General features: G+C 42.0%; 1 protein-coding gene across 1 annotated transcript in view; it reads right to left on the bottom strand.

Moving 5' to 3' along the window:
• NKAIN3 (sodium/potassium transporting ATPase interacting 3) overlaps positions 1-8,599 on the bottom strand; it is an 864,598-nt gene extending 855,999 nt beyond the window's left edge. The window contains exon 1 of the mRNA XM_077270570.1: positions 8,244-8,599. Coding sequence (XP_077126685.1) covers positions 8,244-8,297 — 54 coding nt within the window. The 5' untranslated portion in view covers positions 8,298-8,599. The remainder of the gene's footprint in view (positions 1-8,243) is intronic.
• Between the last annotated feature and the right edge of the window lie 10,398 nt (positions 8,600-18,997).

The following is an 18,997-nucleotide window of genomic DNA, read 5'->3' as shown; positions in this document are numbered from 1 at the left end:
TCTGAAAATATAAAATCTATATAATTTTTCCCTATCTCACACATTTTAATACAACTTTTCCATGTCTTTTATAACTACCTGGAAACTAATAACCATGTGTGGTTTACAGACCTGGTAGTATCAATCATTGCCTAATTATGTCCTGCCGTAAAAGAGCTTTTGGTCTAATAAATACATTAATTACATACTTGAATCTGCAAAAGTAATAACCAAGTGGTAACTATTTGATAAAGGAATATTTGGGGAAAAAAGCAAGCTACTTTTTCTGCAACTTTGGAACCTTATTTTCTCTCTTCTCTCTTCAACCTGCAGCATTGTTCTCAGGATACTCCTTTTATTTATAATGGTGCAACTACAATGTTTTTGATGCAATTTTGGAAAATCGCGGCAACATGTTGTGATATCACCATAATTGTGGCAACAAAAATGCAATGTAGCCGCAACGTGTGAATGCAGCCTAATATGTGAATGGATGTTCAAATAGAGGATATATAAAGTCTATACATCCATGTTAAAATGCCAGGATTTTTTCATGTAAAAAAACATACCAAGAGGACTCATTTTGGAACTTAAGTGCACACGATGCAGATTTAGTGCAGAAACGCTGCAGAACTGCACTGTGATTTACACTACAATGTAAATCAATGTGAAAAAAAAGCTGTGCACATGGTGCAGAAAAATCTGCGCAGAAACGCTGCAGATTTCAAAGAAGTGCACGTCGCTTCTTTTGTGCAGTTCTGCAGCGTTTCTGCGCAGATTTTTCTGCACCATGTGCACAGCTTTTTTTTTCACATTGATTTACATTGTACTGCACAGAAACTGCATAGAAACTGCACAGAAACTGCACAGAAACTGCACAGAAACTGCATAGAAACTGCACAGAAACTGCATAGAAACTGCACAGAAACTGCATCAAATCTGCAGATGCAGATTTAATGCAGAAAATTCTGCACCACATTTCCTACGTGTGCACATAGCCTTATTCATCTTTAGGGCTCGATCACACCACCACATTATCGATCTGAGTGCGATCTGACAAAACATCAGTTCGCACTTGGACCAATGTTATTCTAAGAGGCCACGCACATTTCAAATTTGTTTCCATCGATCGAGTTAGTCAAAGGAAAAAATCACTGCATATTCCAGTTTGATCTAATATTTGGATCAGGATGAGAAGGCCATGCATACCAGGATGGAGATGAGTGGACCATGCATACCAGGATGGGGATGAGGAGCCATGCAGACCAGGATAGAGATGAGGAGCCATGCAGACCAGGATAGGGATGAGAAGGCCATGCATACCAGGATGAGAATGAGGGCCATGCATACCAGGATAGGGATGAAGAGGCTATGCATACCTGAATAGGGATGAGGGGGACATGCATACCAGGGTAGAGATGAAGGGGCCTTGCATACCAGGATAGGGATGAGGGGGGCCATGCATACCAGGATGGGGATGAGGGGGGCCATACATACCAGGATGGAGATGAGGGGGGCCATGCATACCAGGATGGGGATGAGGGGGGCCATGCATACCAAGATGGGGATGAGGGGACCATATATACCAGGATAGGGAATATTAGTACAGGATTGACCACATTTTTTGCGAAAAAATATTTTTCTAGTTTTCACCTCTAAAACCTATTTGCGTGTTATAGTCCGGTGCGTCTTATAGTCCGAAAAATACGGTAGTTAGATATACCAAGGAACATTGTTAAGACGGTCATAAAAAAATGGCTTAAATATAGCTCAACAGTGACATTACCTGGAAGTGGATGTCCCTCAAAACTGATGAAAAGACAAGAAGATAATTGGTCAGGGAGGCTGTGAAGAGACGTACAGCAACATTAAAGAAGTTGCCTGTGGGGTAGGGTGGCAAGATGGAAGCCTTTTCTTAAAAAGAAAAACATCCAAGCCCTTCTATGTTTTGCCAAAACCTTCATTAAGTCTACCAAATGCATATGGGAAAATATGTTCTGGTTAGATGAGCCTTTTCTTCCAAAGAAAAACACCCAAACATGGCAATTAGAGATGAGCAGATCAGGCAAAATGCGAATTCGCTTGTTCATACATTTTTTTCCTGGAAATTTTGATTCCTGGGGAAGTTATTCTCAGCGATTCAATATCCCTTATTATGGCCTGAGGTCGTTCCAGACACCAGAGCATAATAAACGTAAGATGTAAAAAATAAAAATAAATCTTTAAAACCACTTCACTACTTACCTCTAGGGCTCCTCATCATTACCTCTCTGGTGCTTGCCACATCTTCAAATTGCTGACGCTCATGGTGAAATCTCTCATACTAGGCAGGAAATGGGTTATAGGTATGGAATTTAAAGATGAAGAGAGGAGCGGACGATAAAAGGGAGGGGCTAGAGAGGTGAGCAGTGAGGTAAGTTTAAGTGTTTTTATTATTTTTTTACATTATGTTCTTTTATGATCAGAAAAATGCTGGCCAGTGAACACTATTCTGCTGAATCTGCACGGAAGTGAATTGCAAAAAATTAGCATTTTGTAATGACATCTCGGTGTGGCCCCTGACCTTAAGGAATGCATGAGCAGAACCCTCTTGGCCCTATCAAACCTAGAATTCCTGGTCCAGAGTAAAAAGGCAAAGTATTTCAGCATATATGATAGTGATCTGAAGATGCAATAAGGACCAGAATAGTGACGGTGAGAAGCAGAGAGGCCAGAAAGGTTAGTAGTGAGGTGCATATAAGGATTTTTTTTTTAACATTCTGATGAACTTTTACAGTTCAGAAATTGCTGGCCAATGGCCCATTTTGCTTAATCTATGTATAAACAAATTACAAAAAATTCACATTTTGGTTCATGCATATTTTTGTAATGCAATTCTACTCAAATTTATTCACCCATCTAATCCAGCTATGTTTTGCCAAAACCTACATCAAGTTTGCCAAAAACATGTGGTAAACCATATTATGGTATGATGAAACTAAGATTGAACTTTTTGGTAATATTTCCAAAAGGTATGTTTGGGGAAAGCCAACAATGCACATCAACAAAAGAACACCAAACCCACAGTGAAGCATGGTGGAGGCAGCATTATGTGTTGATGCTGTTTTTTGGCACCTGGAACTAGGGATTCAGTCAAGGTGGAGGCAATTATGAATAGTTCCAAATATCAGTTAATTTGCTTAAAACAAACATCAAGCCTCTGCTAAAAAGCTGTTTAAGGGTGTGAATATATATATGCAAAAACACATTATTTTAGTCATTTTTCTTTTTCCCCCTGAAAGGATTTCAGTTTATTGTGTTCAATTGAATTGTACAGATTATTGGTGACATTAAAAATGGAAAAAGTTCTGAAATGATTCTTCTAGGTATGATTTTTCTTCCATGATGAAAACTTGGCATTTTAGCAGGGTTGTGTAGACTCTATATATATCCATTGTATACGCATTAGTACATGGATCAAATTATAGTAGTTAGGATGGATAAAACCATAATAAAATCAGCAAGCAGCTCAAAACAGATAAAGGTAAAACTGAATAAATTAAGCTAAAGAATATCAAGAAAGAGTATGCAGATATATCACAAGCATGCAGAATAGAAGCCAGGAAAAGGTATAGGAAGAATTTCCATACACAAGAATGTAATTTTAACTAATGTAGTTTATTAATATAGGAGCATATATGCCAAAAATTAAGGAAATCATAGTTAATTGTAAGATATATTGCAAGATATATTATAACAAAAGGTTGTATTTTATATTGTACGTGTTTAGTAAATGACCCCTAAGTCCATTACTCTAGTTATACCAAGACAAGTCCTGCTGTGGGTGGAAGAAGAATAAATCTTTCTTAATGATGCTAAAAAAGTGGATGTGATTTGCAATAAGCACTTTCCAGCTAGAACTCAGATGACCTCAAGTAAAAGAGTATAAATCTACAGTTTGCCTCTAAAATATCATGACCTTGCTTTATAGTTCAATGCAGTAAGTCAGAGTTACGGTACAAGGTATTAATCACTGAGCTGGACAGAACATGAAAAGGTCTGTGGGATTTGTAAGTGCTGCCTTCCATAAGAATACAAGGTAAAGTAGGCAGTATGGTCATCAAAATCCTACTCTTCTTTATAAAGATCACCACAAAGTGCTTTCTGGACCTGGAGAAAGGTGTGATTTCTGATGGGGAGGGAGTCCTAACAGGCAGGGACCTTCCAATAAATAGACCAAGAAGACAGATATGGCATCATTGCAGCTGTCTGACCACAGAGCATCCACATCAAATGGTTACATATAAAACAACGTGGACTTCTGATTACCCCTTCATGTGCGGCAAAACTGAACTTGTAAGCCCTGTTTGTGCTTCTTCAATCATCCGTGCAGTTCTGTAGCAGTTTCCTCTTCAATGGTATAAGACACAAACACAATATATAAATGTGTACATGCCGACATGGTCACTTTTATCTTTCTGCAAATTTTGTTAGCGACTCCAATATCCACAAATACAAACTCAGTGCACTGTGTTGACGTCTTAGCCAAACCCTGAACAGGCTGTAATTCCCATCAGAAGTAAGTGGCCATTTGGACACATATTATATACATCTCCAGACAGAGTATCGCAATCTATTTTCAAAGCTAGTCAACTTGTAACACTCATTTTTGGATATGAATTGGTTTAAAAAGGGCATATACTATCCTTATACATTACAACAGTACTCCAGGATTGCGGGTAAAGTGCTCTCATTAGGATCTACCCTTAAGCACTATTGTGCTGTACCAATACCTGCTGCAGTCAAGTATTAATTGCAACAGTGATGTCAGTATTTGAGGTACATAAAGACATTGATTGGCTGCAACTATCACGTGTCTATGTAGCACATTATCATAAAGATACAAAGAACCACTGGACTTTGGATGCTGGAATAGTGGGAGATTCAAAACAGAATTAACGCTGGAAAGAATTTTTCAATAAAATGTGAATAAAGTGTATTCCAATCCTTTTTTTATTGAGTTGGGATTACTGAAGGTCTCTTGTCCATTGCTATAACTGTTGTCCTAATGCAATTTAGCTGCATGCCAACATATCTTATGGTTCCCAGCTTAAATTATAAATGTCTACGTGCCAAACCTGAGTGTGGTTTAAAGGGGTATTCTCAAGTTGTCTCTTGAGCAGCTCAGAGCTACAGTCTCCTTACTTCCTGGTTTCAGGCAAGGCGGGCTTTCCTCCTTGAGTGTCAGTTCTGGTGAGCAGAACTGTGGGTGGCTTTTGTATCATTATAAAGCACAGGATGTGTTGTAACACATTCAGCTATTAGAACAAGCACATGGCTCAGTGAGAGCTGTGTTTAGGAGACTTGCTCTGGGAAAAGTCAATGCTGTTGGCTGGTGATTTTTCAATATTTATAACAGCAGCTAGTCAGGAGCTGAGAAAGAGATAAGCAGCTAACTGCTGTGTAGAAATTAATGGGCTGGAGAGATATAGTATGTTAGGAGTTAATCTCACGCCTTGAATTGTAGCTACTGCACTCTGTCAGCCAAGGTCTGGGCAGGCAGTAATGGCCAGGCTCCATAAAAATTAGCTGTGTACTGTGAAATATAAAAACTGTCATTGCAGAAGAATGACGACAGATAGAAAAAGTCAATGTTGCTTCTTTTTAGGCTAATTAAAGCAATTTAATAACTTGAGAATATCTCTTTAAGAAGCCTTGTTATGGAAGCTTATCAGGATATTTCTGAATTAAAGAGGCTTTCAGGTCGAAATGTAAATTCAGCATTGGGCAGACAGGGTGTTAAAGCATTACAGGTGTACTCACCCTCAAGCATGGTTACCTACTCCAGCCATCTCCACCTGGTTGGGTGCGATGAAACCACTGACCACCAGTGACCTCTCATTGTCGCCACGGCTGCAGGGTCAGGATTGGTCAAACTGCATCCACAGATGTTAGGTCACTGGTGGTTGGTGATGTCAATGCTTCAAGCCTGGCAGACATTCCTCAACCAATAATCTGCAAGAACCCTAGTCCATATCCTCATTATCTCCCGCCTTGACTACTGCAACCTCCTGCTCTGTGGCCTCCCCTCTAACACTCTCACACAACTCCAATCTATTCTAAACTGTGCTTCCCGACTAATCCACCTGTCCTCCCGCTATTCCCCGGACCCTCCCCTCTGTCAATCCCTTCACTGGCTCCCCATTGCCCAGAGACTCCAGTACAAAACCCTAACCATGACGTACAAAGCCATCCACAACCTGTCTCCTCCATACATCTGTGACCTCCTCTCCCGGTACTTTCCTGCACGCAACCTCCGATCCTCACAAGATCTCCTTCTCTACTCCCCTCTTATCTCCTCTTCCCACAATCGTATACAAGATTTCTCTCGCGTATCACCCCTACTCTGGAACTCTCTACCACAACATATTAGACTCTCACCTACCATCAAAACCTTCAAAAAGAACCTGAAGACCCACCTCTTCCGACAAGCCTACAACCTGCAGTAACCACCGATCGACCAAACCGCTGCATGACCAGCTCTACCCTCACCTCCTGTATCCTCACCCATCCCTTGTAGATTGTGAGCCCTCGCGGGCAGGGTCCTCTCTCCTCCTGTACCAGTTATGACTTGTATTGTTCAAGATTATTGTACTTGTTTTTATTATGTATACCCCTCCTCACTTGTAAAGCGCCATGGAATAAATGACCCTATAATAATAAATAATAATAATAATAACATTACTGAAGTGGCAGTGCTGTAATGGGGAGACAAGCATATATGGATGAGTATGTTTTTTATATTATTTTAACTCTTTGGATGCCAACTGTTACATTTATCTTTTGACTGGAGAACCCTTTTAATACGAAAGTGTCTGCAAATGAACGCTCACCAACTCAACTTCATTAGTTCATAAAACATTAAATTCATCAATACACAGAAATGCAAGACCTTTTGTGAAAATCAGTGTTTAACATCTACAACGCTTTTTGTTCAATTTGAGAGAAAAAAAGTAAAAAGTTTGGACAAATCTAACATACATAGCCCTAACACCATATGGTTGTGTCCTAAATTACACGGCTAATATAATCTGGTTACGCTCAATGACATATTCATTAGATGGCAGATAAATGAAGGTGGCCAGAACTAGCGGAAGTTGTACAATGTAACAGAGCCATCACTGCTACAAAATAAACACAAAGCCCCTAAACACATTGTGACTATGTCAGTGAATCATCGTACATATCTTCCTCATTCCCATTTAGGTAAATGAACGGTCGCACAATTATAAAGCAATTTCAGGACTATTCTAGTGCGACCTACACACAATGCAGCCGTGAGCAGCAATAGGAGAAAAAAATGACATATCCCTTTATTGTTACATTTATGCAAACTGTTAGGTTAACATAAAGACAATGATACAACACAATTAGAAAAGTGACAGCTCCTTCCCTGGCAGCTGCATCCTCCAGCTCTGACACAATGGACCATGTACATACACTTCAGTAGACAGACCTGGCAGAGCAGACAGACCAGGTACAGACAGGGAATGAAGGGTTTCCACACCCAGCATAGCAATCATAGTGTTAATCACAATAACCCACATTTCTGCCCTTAAGATGCCCATACAGGACATTAAATTCACATAATGCTCAACGGGCAAAAGATAAGATTTTCTATACAATCCATGAGCCAAGACGATGACGGCTGTCGGAAAATAACCAAAAATTGGCATTTTTGTCCATGATTTTGAGGTTATGGTGGAATGCCATGGACTAGAATGACCATGCTTTGGTAACAATGAGTGGAGAAGTATTTTCTCCTTACACGTGTGCGTCTGTGGAATCACTGGGTGTCTCTGATGGACAATGAAGCCAATATGTTGGTACCGGTAAGATGGTTGGCCGCTGGACTTTGCCACACTTTAATGAGTATGGGCAGCTTTACAGACAGAATAGGGGCACGGATCCAGGTCATTTTGTGGATTTTATGCAGAGGTTGTAGTTCTAATCTCTGTGAATAGTCACATGGAAGTGTCAAACCTCCTCCTGGAAGCCAACACCACTTCTGTGGCCAGATTAGAGCCAGTACCTCAGCATTGCATTAATCATGGTGCAGGATGGTCTTCCATTCCTCAGCATGTCACACACTATACTGGGCAGAGTAATACAACACTGCAGCACATTGCAGCCAGGATTGAGAGGCACAAATATTAGGAAATGACATGCAAGTTCCCTGATCATCAGGGGCTTCATAGAAAAGTGCCTGGGTGGGCATTACTCACCATCTGTAAGGTGCAGATGAAGATCAGTGTGCAGCGTCCAGTGCAGCAGCCCATGGTGAGAGGGGTCACTCACTACCTCAGGAGGAGCAGTGCTGGACAGCTCCTTAAGGCGTAGCTGCACTTTCTCAGCTGCCTGGAGATTCAGCACCTGCAGTGCTAGAGATCCCTGTGCAGCAGCAGTATCTCCAATGCCTCATTCAGCAGCACCTCCACAGGAGCAAAGCGGCAATCCTTCTCCCTAATCCCAAACCCTGAGCAGCGAGCCCACAGAACGACCCCAAAAATCCAAGGAAAGCGCAGATCTCCAGGATTCAGACCTCTCCTTCCTTTCTTCTCTTGCTTCACTTTAGGTTGTTGCAATGGGCCGGATGAAGGCTCTCTGCTGCCATCTAGGGCACAGAAGGGGCACAGCCTCAGCAGGTCTAGGGCACCTGTAGTAGAGGGATGGAGGGTTCTGCATGCAGTGTTCCTTCAGTCATTCAGGATGTGGATTTAGAGACTGAAGTCAACTACATGGAGAAATGTGTATGATAGATCAGAGATCTAGCAATGATTCAATGATGCAGGGCAGACACACCATTGGTGCCAGCTGTGTAGCCGCACGGGGGCCCAAGAGGTAAAGCTACGTTCCCACAATGCGCTTTTGGTGCGTTTTTTATTCTGCGCCTTACAGTTTCAGAAAAGTAGATGGGATTTATAGAAATCTCCTGACCGCTGTGCTTTTTCCTAACGCTGCGTAAATTCACAGCGTGTCAATTACTCTTGCAGGTACGCTAAATTTCCCATACAGAATTTCCCCATTGACTGCATTAGGTGCAGCTAAAATACACACACGTGTTTATAGTTTATTTCCACTGCGGAAACGCATAAAAACCTCAGGGAATTCGACCCTAAGGCCATGTCCCACGATGAGCTTTTGGTTCCTTTTTTGATGTCACATGATTTTTTCACCATTCCTGCACCTATTATTTAAAGTAGGCTACGTGCGTTTTTTATTGCGTTTTTGATGCCGCGTTTTTTGTCTCTAGTGCGTCATGCTTTAAATAAAGCTGCTTTGTTTTTGATACTTCCTGTTTTTTTTTTTTTTTTTTTACAAAACTTTATTGACACACTTAGGTGCAGATTACACGTGCTAAATATACATGTGTGTTTTTTACATGAGGAATTTCCTCAACTAATGCAAGTCTATGGGGAAATTCCGCCCAGAAAACTCAGTGTACCCATAAGAAAAATTGACACGCTGCAGATTTGAAACCCGCAATGCCGGTCAGTTTACGCTGTGTACAAAAGAAGAACAGTGGGCAGGAGATTTCTATAAATCTTATCCACTGTGATGGAACTGGAAGATGCTGCGGTTTTGGCTCAGCAAAAATGAGCCAAAAACTCATTGTGGGGACGTAGCCCATTGGTTTCATATATTATAATAATAATAATAATAATATATTGTCCTTGCACACGTCTGTGTCCGCTATGATGTGATGTAAGTGATCTCTGGACAGTTCTCCTGTTGTTACTATATGAGCAATAGACAATAAATCCATTCATAAATTCATTTATTCTTTGATTTATTTATATTTATTTATACATTTTTGAAATCTGACTGGTGTTACTTTATGTGGTAATAACGCTTCAACAAATCCCAGTGAATTTGAGATTGTTTTTTGTGGAACATTATAATTTATGATAAAGGTAAATTTAGGTCGATATGTTTTGTGTTAATTTATAAAAAATATCAGAAATTTGACTAAAATGTAAAAAAAAAAAGCAATTTTCAAACTTTGAATGATTATCCCTTTAATCCAGATAATCATACCACAGAAAACATTAATAAATAACATTTCCCACATGTCTGCTTTACATCAGCACCATTTGTTAGTTTATTAACTGTTCAGGTGCTTTTCAGGAATTAATGCAAAATGGCATAAGGCCGGTTTCACACGTCCTGATATTTCCGGTACCGGTAAACATGGTACCGGAGCTATCTGTGTCTGTGTGACACGTCCGTGTGACACACGTGCAGCAGCTGTGTGCCGCCTGTGTAAGGCATCAGTACCGCACAGACGGCCGCGGGGGAAGCAGCACTACTGTAAGCCACTGTTCCCCTGCGTGTGGTGTTGAAGCCGGTTTTCATTCATCCAATGAATGAAAGAAAAAACGACGTGGGTTCCCGCCTATATTTTACAACCAACTCGGCAAAACTCACAGGTTCGGGCTTCTATTCTTAGACTGGTAAGGGGCCATGGATATGGGCCCACCAGCCTAAAAACAGCAGCACGCAGCTGCCCAGAAAAGGCGCATCTATTAGATGCACCAATTCTGGAGTTTTGCCTGGTTCTTCCCACTGCCCTGTAGCGGTGGCATATGGGGTAATGAGGGGTTAATGTCAACTTCCTATTGTAAGGTGACATTAAGCCGGCTTAGTAATGGAGAGGTGTCAACAAGACAACTCTCCATTACTAATCCTACAGTTGAAAAGGGGTAATAAAACACACACACAGTAAGAAAAAAGTCTTTTAATAATAAATTTAGTGCAGAATTGGTGCAGAACTGCAGCAGATTTACAGTTCAATGTAAATCAATGTGAAAAAAAAAGCTGTGCACGTGGTGCAGAAAAATCTGAGCAGAAACGCTGCAGATTTCAAAGAAGTGCATGTCACTTCTTTTGTGCGTTTCTGCAGCGTTTCTGCACCCCTCCATTAATAGAAATCTGCACTGGTAAAATCTGCACAGAAACTGCATAAAAAACGCATAAAAAACGCACCTGCGGATTCTGCCAGGAGATGCAGATTTAGTGCAGAAAATTCTGCACCACATTTCCTACGTGTGCACATAGCCTAAGGCCGCTATTTGGTCATGAATTGCCATGGCAAACATCAGGATAACACGATTATGATCCCAGGGTGCCAATGGAGATAAACAGGGAGCCCCCACACTCTGTTAACCATTTATCTGATGTAGTCACTATTGACAGCAGCATCTAAGGGGTTAAACAGATATGGACGGTGCCAACACTGGTCGTGGCTGATGCAGCAAGTTGTCAGCTATAGTGGACAGCCGACAGCTGCTGGATTGTCACCTGTATGGGGAGGCTATTCTCTAATATCTCAGGTCAGTTAAAAAAGTATTGGTGTCATTAAGGGGTTAAATATTCAACAAAGAAAAGGGGGCAAACACATGAGGGAATAATAACAATATTGTATTACTATTTTGTATTATTAATATTATTCCATAACAAGCCTCAGATATTTTGCCCTATGTTCCTCTCAGACACAGACAGACCAGACAGCCATTACCTATTAATTCAGTGCAGCAGTTATTTGCAATACACTAATGGCATACATAAGTAACGGGCTACACTAATCATACAGACCTCCTCTCCCCAGCGTCACATTAAAGAAAAAGTATTTGTTGAGATGAAAAAGATTTGGTAGCGCTGACCATAAAAATGGAAAAACCATACATGAATGCTCTTGGGGTTGCAAATGTTGTTTTGTTTCTTTTTTTTTCTTTTTTTTTTTGTTGTCAACTAGGAAGTTAAAATCTCCCACATATTCTTTTAACCCAAAATGAAGAAAACTGATGTGTTTATGCTGGTGTTATTTAGACGCTGTATGGCTGTGTTCACACACAGTGTTTTTGCAGCATTTTTTTCTTTTGCAGCTAAAACCTGCTATATTGGAAGTAAAAAAAAACCCGCTGCATTCAAAATGCACATTTTACTGCGTTTTTGCAGCATTTTTTTTTGTGTGGAACACATGTGTGATTTGTCTGCAGCAAAAAAAAAGCTACAAAAATGCATCAAAACTTGTTTGCTGCATTTTCCCAGTCTTGTTACTTTTTATGACTGCAAAAACTAGGAAAGAATTGACATAGTTCAGGTTTCAAATACTTAAATTTCATCAGGAAGAAAACCAAGCGTGTGCATGAGATTTCTGAAACCTCATAGCTTTTGCTGGTAATATAAAACACAGCTTATTTGCATAAAAAAACAATGCAAAAAAACACTGCTAAAATTCTACAAGTGAATATAGTTTAAAGGAGAACCTATCGGCACAATTTTGCAATGTAAAGTAAAGGCATGGCAGTAATGGGGCCGTAATACTGGTTACGTTGATACCTTTAATGGAGAAAGCCGCTTTGTTGTTCTTCTTTAATCATCATTTAAAGTTTTCCACTAATTCGATTTCGGTGCAAAATTTCAGGTTTTTCTCAGGAATTTTCTGCAAGAAATCCTGAACATGTGCACATAGCCTTAGGGTATGTGTCCACGTTCAGGATTAGCTGCGGATTGAACGCTGAATACAGCCGCAGCGTTCAACCCGCAGCGTCCAGATGTTACAGCATAGTGGAGGGGATTTTATGAAATCCCGTCTCCACTATGCGTGCGAACACGCATCCGGCGGCCCTGCGTTTACGGACATGCGGCGCGTCTTTTTAGAACGCAGCATGTCTGTTTACAGACAATCACAGGGCCCTATGTATGGGGTGCGGAGATTCCCGATGTGTGCAATGAACACATCTGGAATCAGAAAGGGGTGGCCCTTTGGGCGGAGCAGTTTTCCGCTCCGTCCAAAGCGCCGTCATTACGGACCGTGGACACGCACTCTTATTTGTCCATTGAACATTGGTGTTGTTGGTCACTATATAGCAGCATTATTTGGTAACCACGTGTCAGTATAATTTGGGACTGTACAGCAGATGTTTATGCACAGTATGAATTATTGTTAATGCAATGTTGTATGATTACCGATTACAATGTATTTAGTCAACGTCTGGAAATGTTATTTAACCATTGTAGAGGCATTAGTAATTCATCATATGAGGGTATGTTTTGGCTACTTTATCATGGTACTGTTTAAGCACTGCAGTATATGTTGGTATTTGGATACATTATGATACATTTTTTGAGAAGTTGATAACAGTATTATTTAGGTCTACATTTAGGGTAATACATGCAATCATATATGTTAGAATATAGTCTCTCAAGCTAGGGATCCTAATGTCTGTCTCTCTATATATAGCTATACACATCTCTATGTTGTAAGGAGGCTGTCGCACACATAGTGGAGGTGAGATAACAATTCAGTGTGTATGGATATTACAGACCTCCTGGATTATGTGGCTTTGCTAAAAAAATAAAAAGATGGACATTGTGCCAAGTGGGCAAACCAGCACTATAGCATAGACTTGTTACTTTATGTTTCGCAGTGTGACTGCACGTGTGACTGCTACGGAAGAACTGCATGCCGTGGGTGAAGGCGGCTATGTTACAGCAGCGCTGGCGCCCCTTCATGTGTCCTTTTCCTACCCCATGCAGGGGTGTCAGCGTGTGCACTCACCTGTCTATGCACCCTCGGCGACAGTCAGGTGTCCACTTAGTTATGCCCCTCACGGTCCTCCCCGGACTGCTGCACAGTGGTTCCACAACCACCACCATCTAGCACTAGCAACAGTAACAACAGCTACATCTACAGCAATATCACTGCTGAGCATATCACCATGAAAACCCCCTCATTCCCAAATGTTTGATCTGCTGCACCTCATCTAAGTAGTTTCAGCCAGAGTCCTCTACCCCAGCTCAGATGGTAGAATGAGTTGTAATGGGCCAGTTTGTGCACTCATTTCCAAGTCCAATGCAGACTTAGGTTCCCCAGGCAGGTCCCATAAAGTTGATCCAAGGGGGTAGCAGGGGTCATGTCGAGGGTTTCATTGAGGGAAGTAATTTTCTAGAGATGTCACAACCCAGGTCATATTGCTGCTTATTGTCCCCTAACCACTGAGCAAATGGAATGTAGCATGGGAAGTCAGTGTTCATTCTACGCATATCCGGCTTGCAGTGTTAACTGTTCACCCGGTGAGGGACTCCAAGTTTGTACTGTAAAAGTGAATGATCTGTAAATGACTCGACGACTAGACTCGGGGACTTTGATGCTCGTGGGGGCCACACTCCCTCACCAATTGATTCCTGGGAAGAAGGTATCCACTGCATTCATGGGGATGCTAAAGTCTATCTGGTGGCCAGAGGAATCATTGAGATGACCCATGAGGTCAGCGTGGTGCAGAATTTATTGCACCTGATTATCATAGGCTGGGACTTTGTGTTGTTTTGTGGTATAGAAAATGTTCAGCACAGCCTAGAGGGGGAGGTGCACAGTCATAGGTTCCCAAACCTTGATATGTGGAATATAAACAACTAGCACACTCCAATAAATTGTGATGCAAAAAAAGGGGGTTTGTTTAATGTACATACAGTAGTCACAAACGTTTCGGTCTGCACTGGACCTTCATCAGTGTGCTAAATGTAATGGTACACTTGGTAGGACCCCGGTGGTAAATACTTAAATTGCATCCACATAGAACGAACTTAACTGGGAATTATATACCAGTACTGGGCAGCAGGTCAGTCCGACTTGCGGGAGAGAAGGAAGTCTGGACGTTACGCGGTATCCACCGCAAGTAAAGTGAGGGAGTGATGCGCCCGTGTTCTAGGTCAGTCCGACTTGCGGGAGAGAAGGAAGTCTGAAAGTTATGCGGTATCCACCGCAAGTAAAGTGAGGGAGTGGTGCGCCCGTTTTCTATATATAAAACACGGGCGCACCACTCCCTCACTTTACTTGCGGTGGATACCGCGTAACGTCCAGACTTCTTCTCTCCCGCAAGTCGGACTGACCTGCTGCCCAGTACTGGCATATAATTCCCAGTTAAGTTCGTTCTATGTGGATGCAATTTAAGTATTTACCACCGGGGTCCTACCAAGTGTACCATTACATTTAGCACACTGTTGAAGGTCCAGTGCAGACCAAAACGTTTGTGACTACTGTATGTACATTAAACAAACCCCCTTTTTTTGTGTTCTTTTGTGACTAGTGATAAGCGAATATACTCGTTACTCGAGATTTCCCGAGCATGCTCGGGTGTCCTCCGAGTATTTTTTTAGTGCTCGGAGATTTCGTTTTTATTGCCGCAGCTGAATGATTTACATCTGTTAGCCAGCATATGTACATGTGGGGATTCCCTAGCAACCAGGCAACAAGGACCACAAGAACTTGACCAATTGGTAGTCTGCACAGCTCCTAAATTCACGCAAAGCCAGGTGGTCTTTGTTCTTCTCCCGTTTTGATTTTGTTCTTCACTTCCGGGCGGCATCAAAGCAGATGCACTTTACAGGCCTTTTCTGTCTTCTGACCCTGAGGAGGAACCTCAGAGCATCATTGAAACCTCCAAGATGATTACGGTTGCTCCACTAGACGTTTCTCACATTCTAGCTTGAGAAACTTTGGACTCCAAAACAGACAGGAAGCAGGTGCCTCACTGGGGTCACTCATCTAAATTAGTTGATCATGCTGGACAGAAGAAAACGGTTCTCCTCATTTCACGGTACTATTGGTGGCCATCACTGTTCAAGTATGTTGCGGATTTCATGTCGGCATATCCCCCTCTGTGTTCAGAATAAGCTTCCGGCCGGATACTCCACCTGCTCCTAGTATCTGCTCCCAGGCACCATATCGCGATGGACTTTATCACCGATCTTCCAGTATCAGCCAGAAGTACCGTCATCTAGGTAGTTGCGGATCGCTTCTCTAAGATGGCCCATTTAACTCAGCTGCCTGGTCTTCTATCTGCTACTGTGCTTGCCGAGAAGTTCATTCAACATATTTTTTGCCTCCTTGGAGTACCTCTCTATGTTGTCTGTGATAGAGGCATCCAATTTACATCTTGCTTCTGGAGGGCTACCTCAAATCTACTGAATGTCACCTTAGACTTCTTTTCTGCCTACCAGCCGCAGTCCAATGGCCAGGTAGAGCCATTAATCAGATCCTGACCAACTACCTGCAGCACTTTGTCAATGCTCACCACAGTGATTGGGCTGAATTCTCATACAACAACCATGTGAGTGAATCCTCAGCTAAATACCCGTTTTTCGTGGTGTATGTCAACACCCCCAATATTCCGTTTCCTGTGTCTGCTACCACCGACATTCCTGCAGCTAAAAATCTCTTAAAGGTCTTCTCTAAGACCTGGGAGGATACAAAGATTTCTTTATTAAAATCTTTTGAACGGATGAAGAAACATGCGGACAAGAGCCATCTGGACCCGCCTCTCTTTCACCCTGAAGATAAGGTTTGGCTTTCATCAAAATATGTCCATCTCAAGCTAAACTGGTATAAATTGGGTCCTTGCTTCATCAGTCTGTTCGAGGTTCTCAAACAGATTCATTCTGTAGCTTATAAGCTCAAACTCCAGACCTCTCTATGCATCCATAACTCATTTCCCGCATCTCTCCTCAAGCCTGTAGTCTTCAGTCTCATCTTCAAGGACCCAGGTACCACTCCAGCTCCTGTGAGCACACAAGATGTGTTCTAGGTTGAGAATATTTTAGCCACTATGAGGGTAAGAGGAAAAACTTTTTTTGTTGTTGATTGGAAGGGGTTCAGTCCTAAGGAGAGGTCATGGAAGCCCAAGGAGAACATCTATGCCACTCTCCTCTTGAAGAGATTTAATGCAGGCCTGAAGAAGACAGGGTGTAAAGGGTGGGTACTGTAGTGTTGATGTCCCTGCATGTTTCCTTTCTCCCCCAGCATGGATGCTGACTTACCATTGAGGCCCCCGTGCTGCACTCCCTCCTCCTTCTCCTGTTGCTCGGGGTCTGCATACGACTCACATATCCCCGAGCACTGTGCTTAGAGCACACACGAATGCGCTCCTGCCCTCTTAAAAGGACAGCACGCCATCCTAAAGTGTCCTGAGATGCCTGAGCAATGTGTTTAATCATTTAGTCTGCACACTTGCTAGTTCTCAGGTCCCATGTTTATGCATAACTGCTAGTACCTACTAGATCCTGGTAGTACCCGCCTGTATCTGCTTGCTCTGCTCTTTCCTGCTTGTGCCTTCTAGAGTACCTGCCAACACCTGCCTGTGCCCATCTGTATACCAGCCATAAGTGACTGAACCTGCCAGTGTCTGTATACCAACTGTGCTGCCTGCAACTGCCTGTGTCCCCCTGTATACCAGCCAAGTCTGCCAGCAATTCCTGCATTCCTGCCAAGCCTGCCTGTGCCAGCTAAGAATTCCCTTCCCTTAGGGGTCAGCTGTCATGCGTCCAAGGTTTGTCCTGGTGTAGCACCTGGTGTCTGCCTTGAGCCAAGTCTAACCTCACCATCAGGGGCTCTAGTGAAGTGTCAGGTGTTCACCTAGTTAGGCCTCTCCAGGCTCTCCTTGGACCACGACACATATCTTCCATGACTCCCATTACATGGTGGATATTATGAAGAGGAGGAAAGTTGGGTGGGGATATTAAGGAGAGGTATAATGTGGGGGATATTATGGAGAGGGGTAGTGTGGGGGATATTTTGAAGAGGGGCAGTGTGGAAGGATTTTATGGAGAGATGTAGTGTGGGGATATTTTGAAGAGGAGCAGTGTGGGGGGATATTATTGAAAAGAGCAGTGAGGGGGGTTATTTTGTGCAGGAAGCACAGTGAGGGGCAATTGTTTATTGAGGGCCACAGTATAGGAGATATTTATATTTATGGGACAGTATGATACAAATTATACATTTTACTGTTTATTTTCTAAGGGCATCGAGTTGGGGAATGCTGCTGAAGACAGACAAAAAGGAAGTCTGCAGGGATGAACTTTCAGCATGAAATCTCATCCTGGCATCTGTACTACATGGAGATATAAGGGTTGGGTGCGATTTCAATCAGAGAAGATGTCATGTATAAGGTACCTGGTATTAAATGTTTATTTGTCATACTTTTTACATCTCATCAGTACTGTGGTTTCTATATGGCCTGCAGTTTGATGATGACTGGTAACAACATCTCCTTACCGTTGTTAAGGATCCACTGCAAGTTGTAGGTTCATGCAATAAAATTGTATATGGGCCTGAACTGACATTGCAATTGATCACTGTACTAAGCTTGGTGCTGTATCCATGAACTGATAGTGTTCTCACGCTTCATTCATGTATTGATGATGGTTCTAAAACCTCATTCATGTACTGATGATGGTTCTGGCTCTGCATTCATGTACTGATATTGGTTCTGGTGCTGCATTTTTGTACTGATGATGGATATGATGGTGCATTCATGTACTGATACTGGTTCAGATGCTGCAATCGTGTGCTGACAGCTGTTCTGATCTTGGAAATATAAAGCAATCCATAATGTTCTTCATCTATATGTTAAAACTTAAAAATCATCAAAATTTAAAGATTTTAGATTATGAGGAGGATTTGATGAGTTTTAACACCAAAAACTCAGTTTAAGTTAGTGTGTGTTCACACTGATTTTTTGGACAAGAAACTTGGCTCTAGTAAGATATTAATGTACTGATGGTGGTACTGGTGATGTATTCTTGTAAGTACCCCTTTAAATGTTGTTGTGGCCCTTGGGATTGGTTTAGTATGGAAATGTGGAACAAAAAATATTATGAACCCCTGGTCTATGGGACTACTGGAAATTGCTGAGCATTGTAATGGACTTTCTCCGGTACTCCCTCAGGCAATGAGTGGAGCAAAACATGAGCATGTCTGCTCTCTTCAAGAAGAGGCTCTGCAGAGGCTGGTTCCTGGGTTTCAGATCTTTGTACATAGGATCACTGTGGGTTCCTGCATTCGGACCCCCAGAGATGAGTAAGTTGATCCCATATACTATGGTTAAATGATAAGTTACTATGGGAATAACTCATTCATCGATAGTTTTTTGCCCCATGCTGAGTAAAGTTTAAATGTAACTTTGTTCAACTTTGTCAA

This window comes from Ranitomeya variabilis, chromosome 6 (genome assembly GCF_051348905.1).
Source record: "Ranitomeya variabilis isolate aRanVar5 chromosome 6, aRanVar5.hap1, whole genome shotgun sequence".
Classification (NCBI taxonomy): Eukaryota; Metazoa; Chordata; class Amphibia; order Anura; family Dendrobatidae; genus Ranitomeya; species Ranitomeya variabilis.
This window is presented reverse-complemented; position numbering and strand designations above follow the sequence as displayed.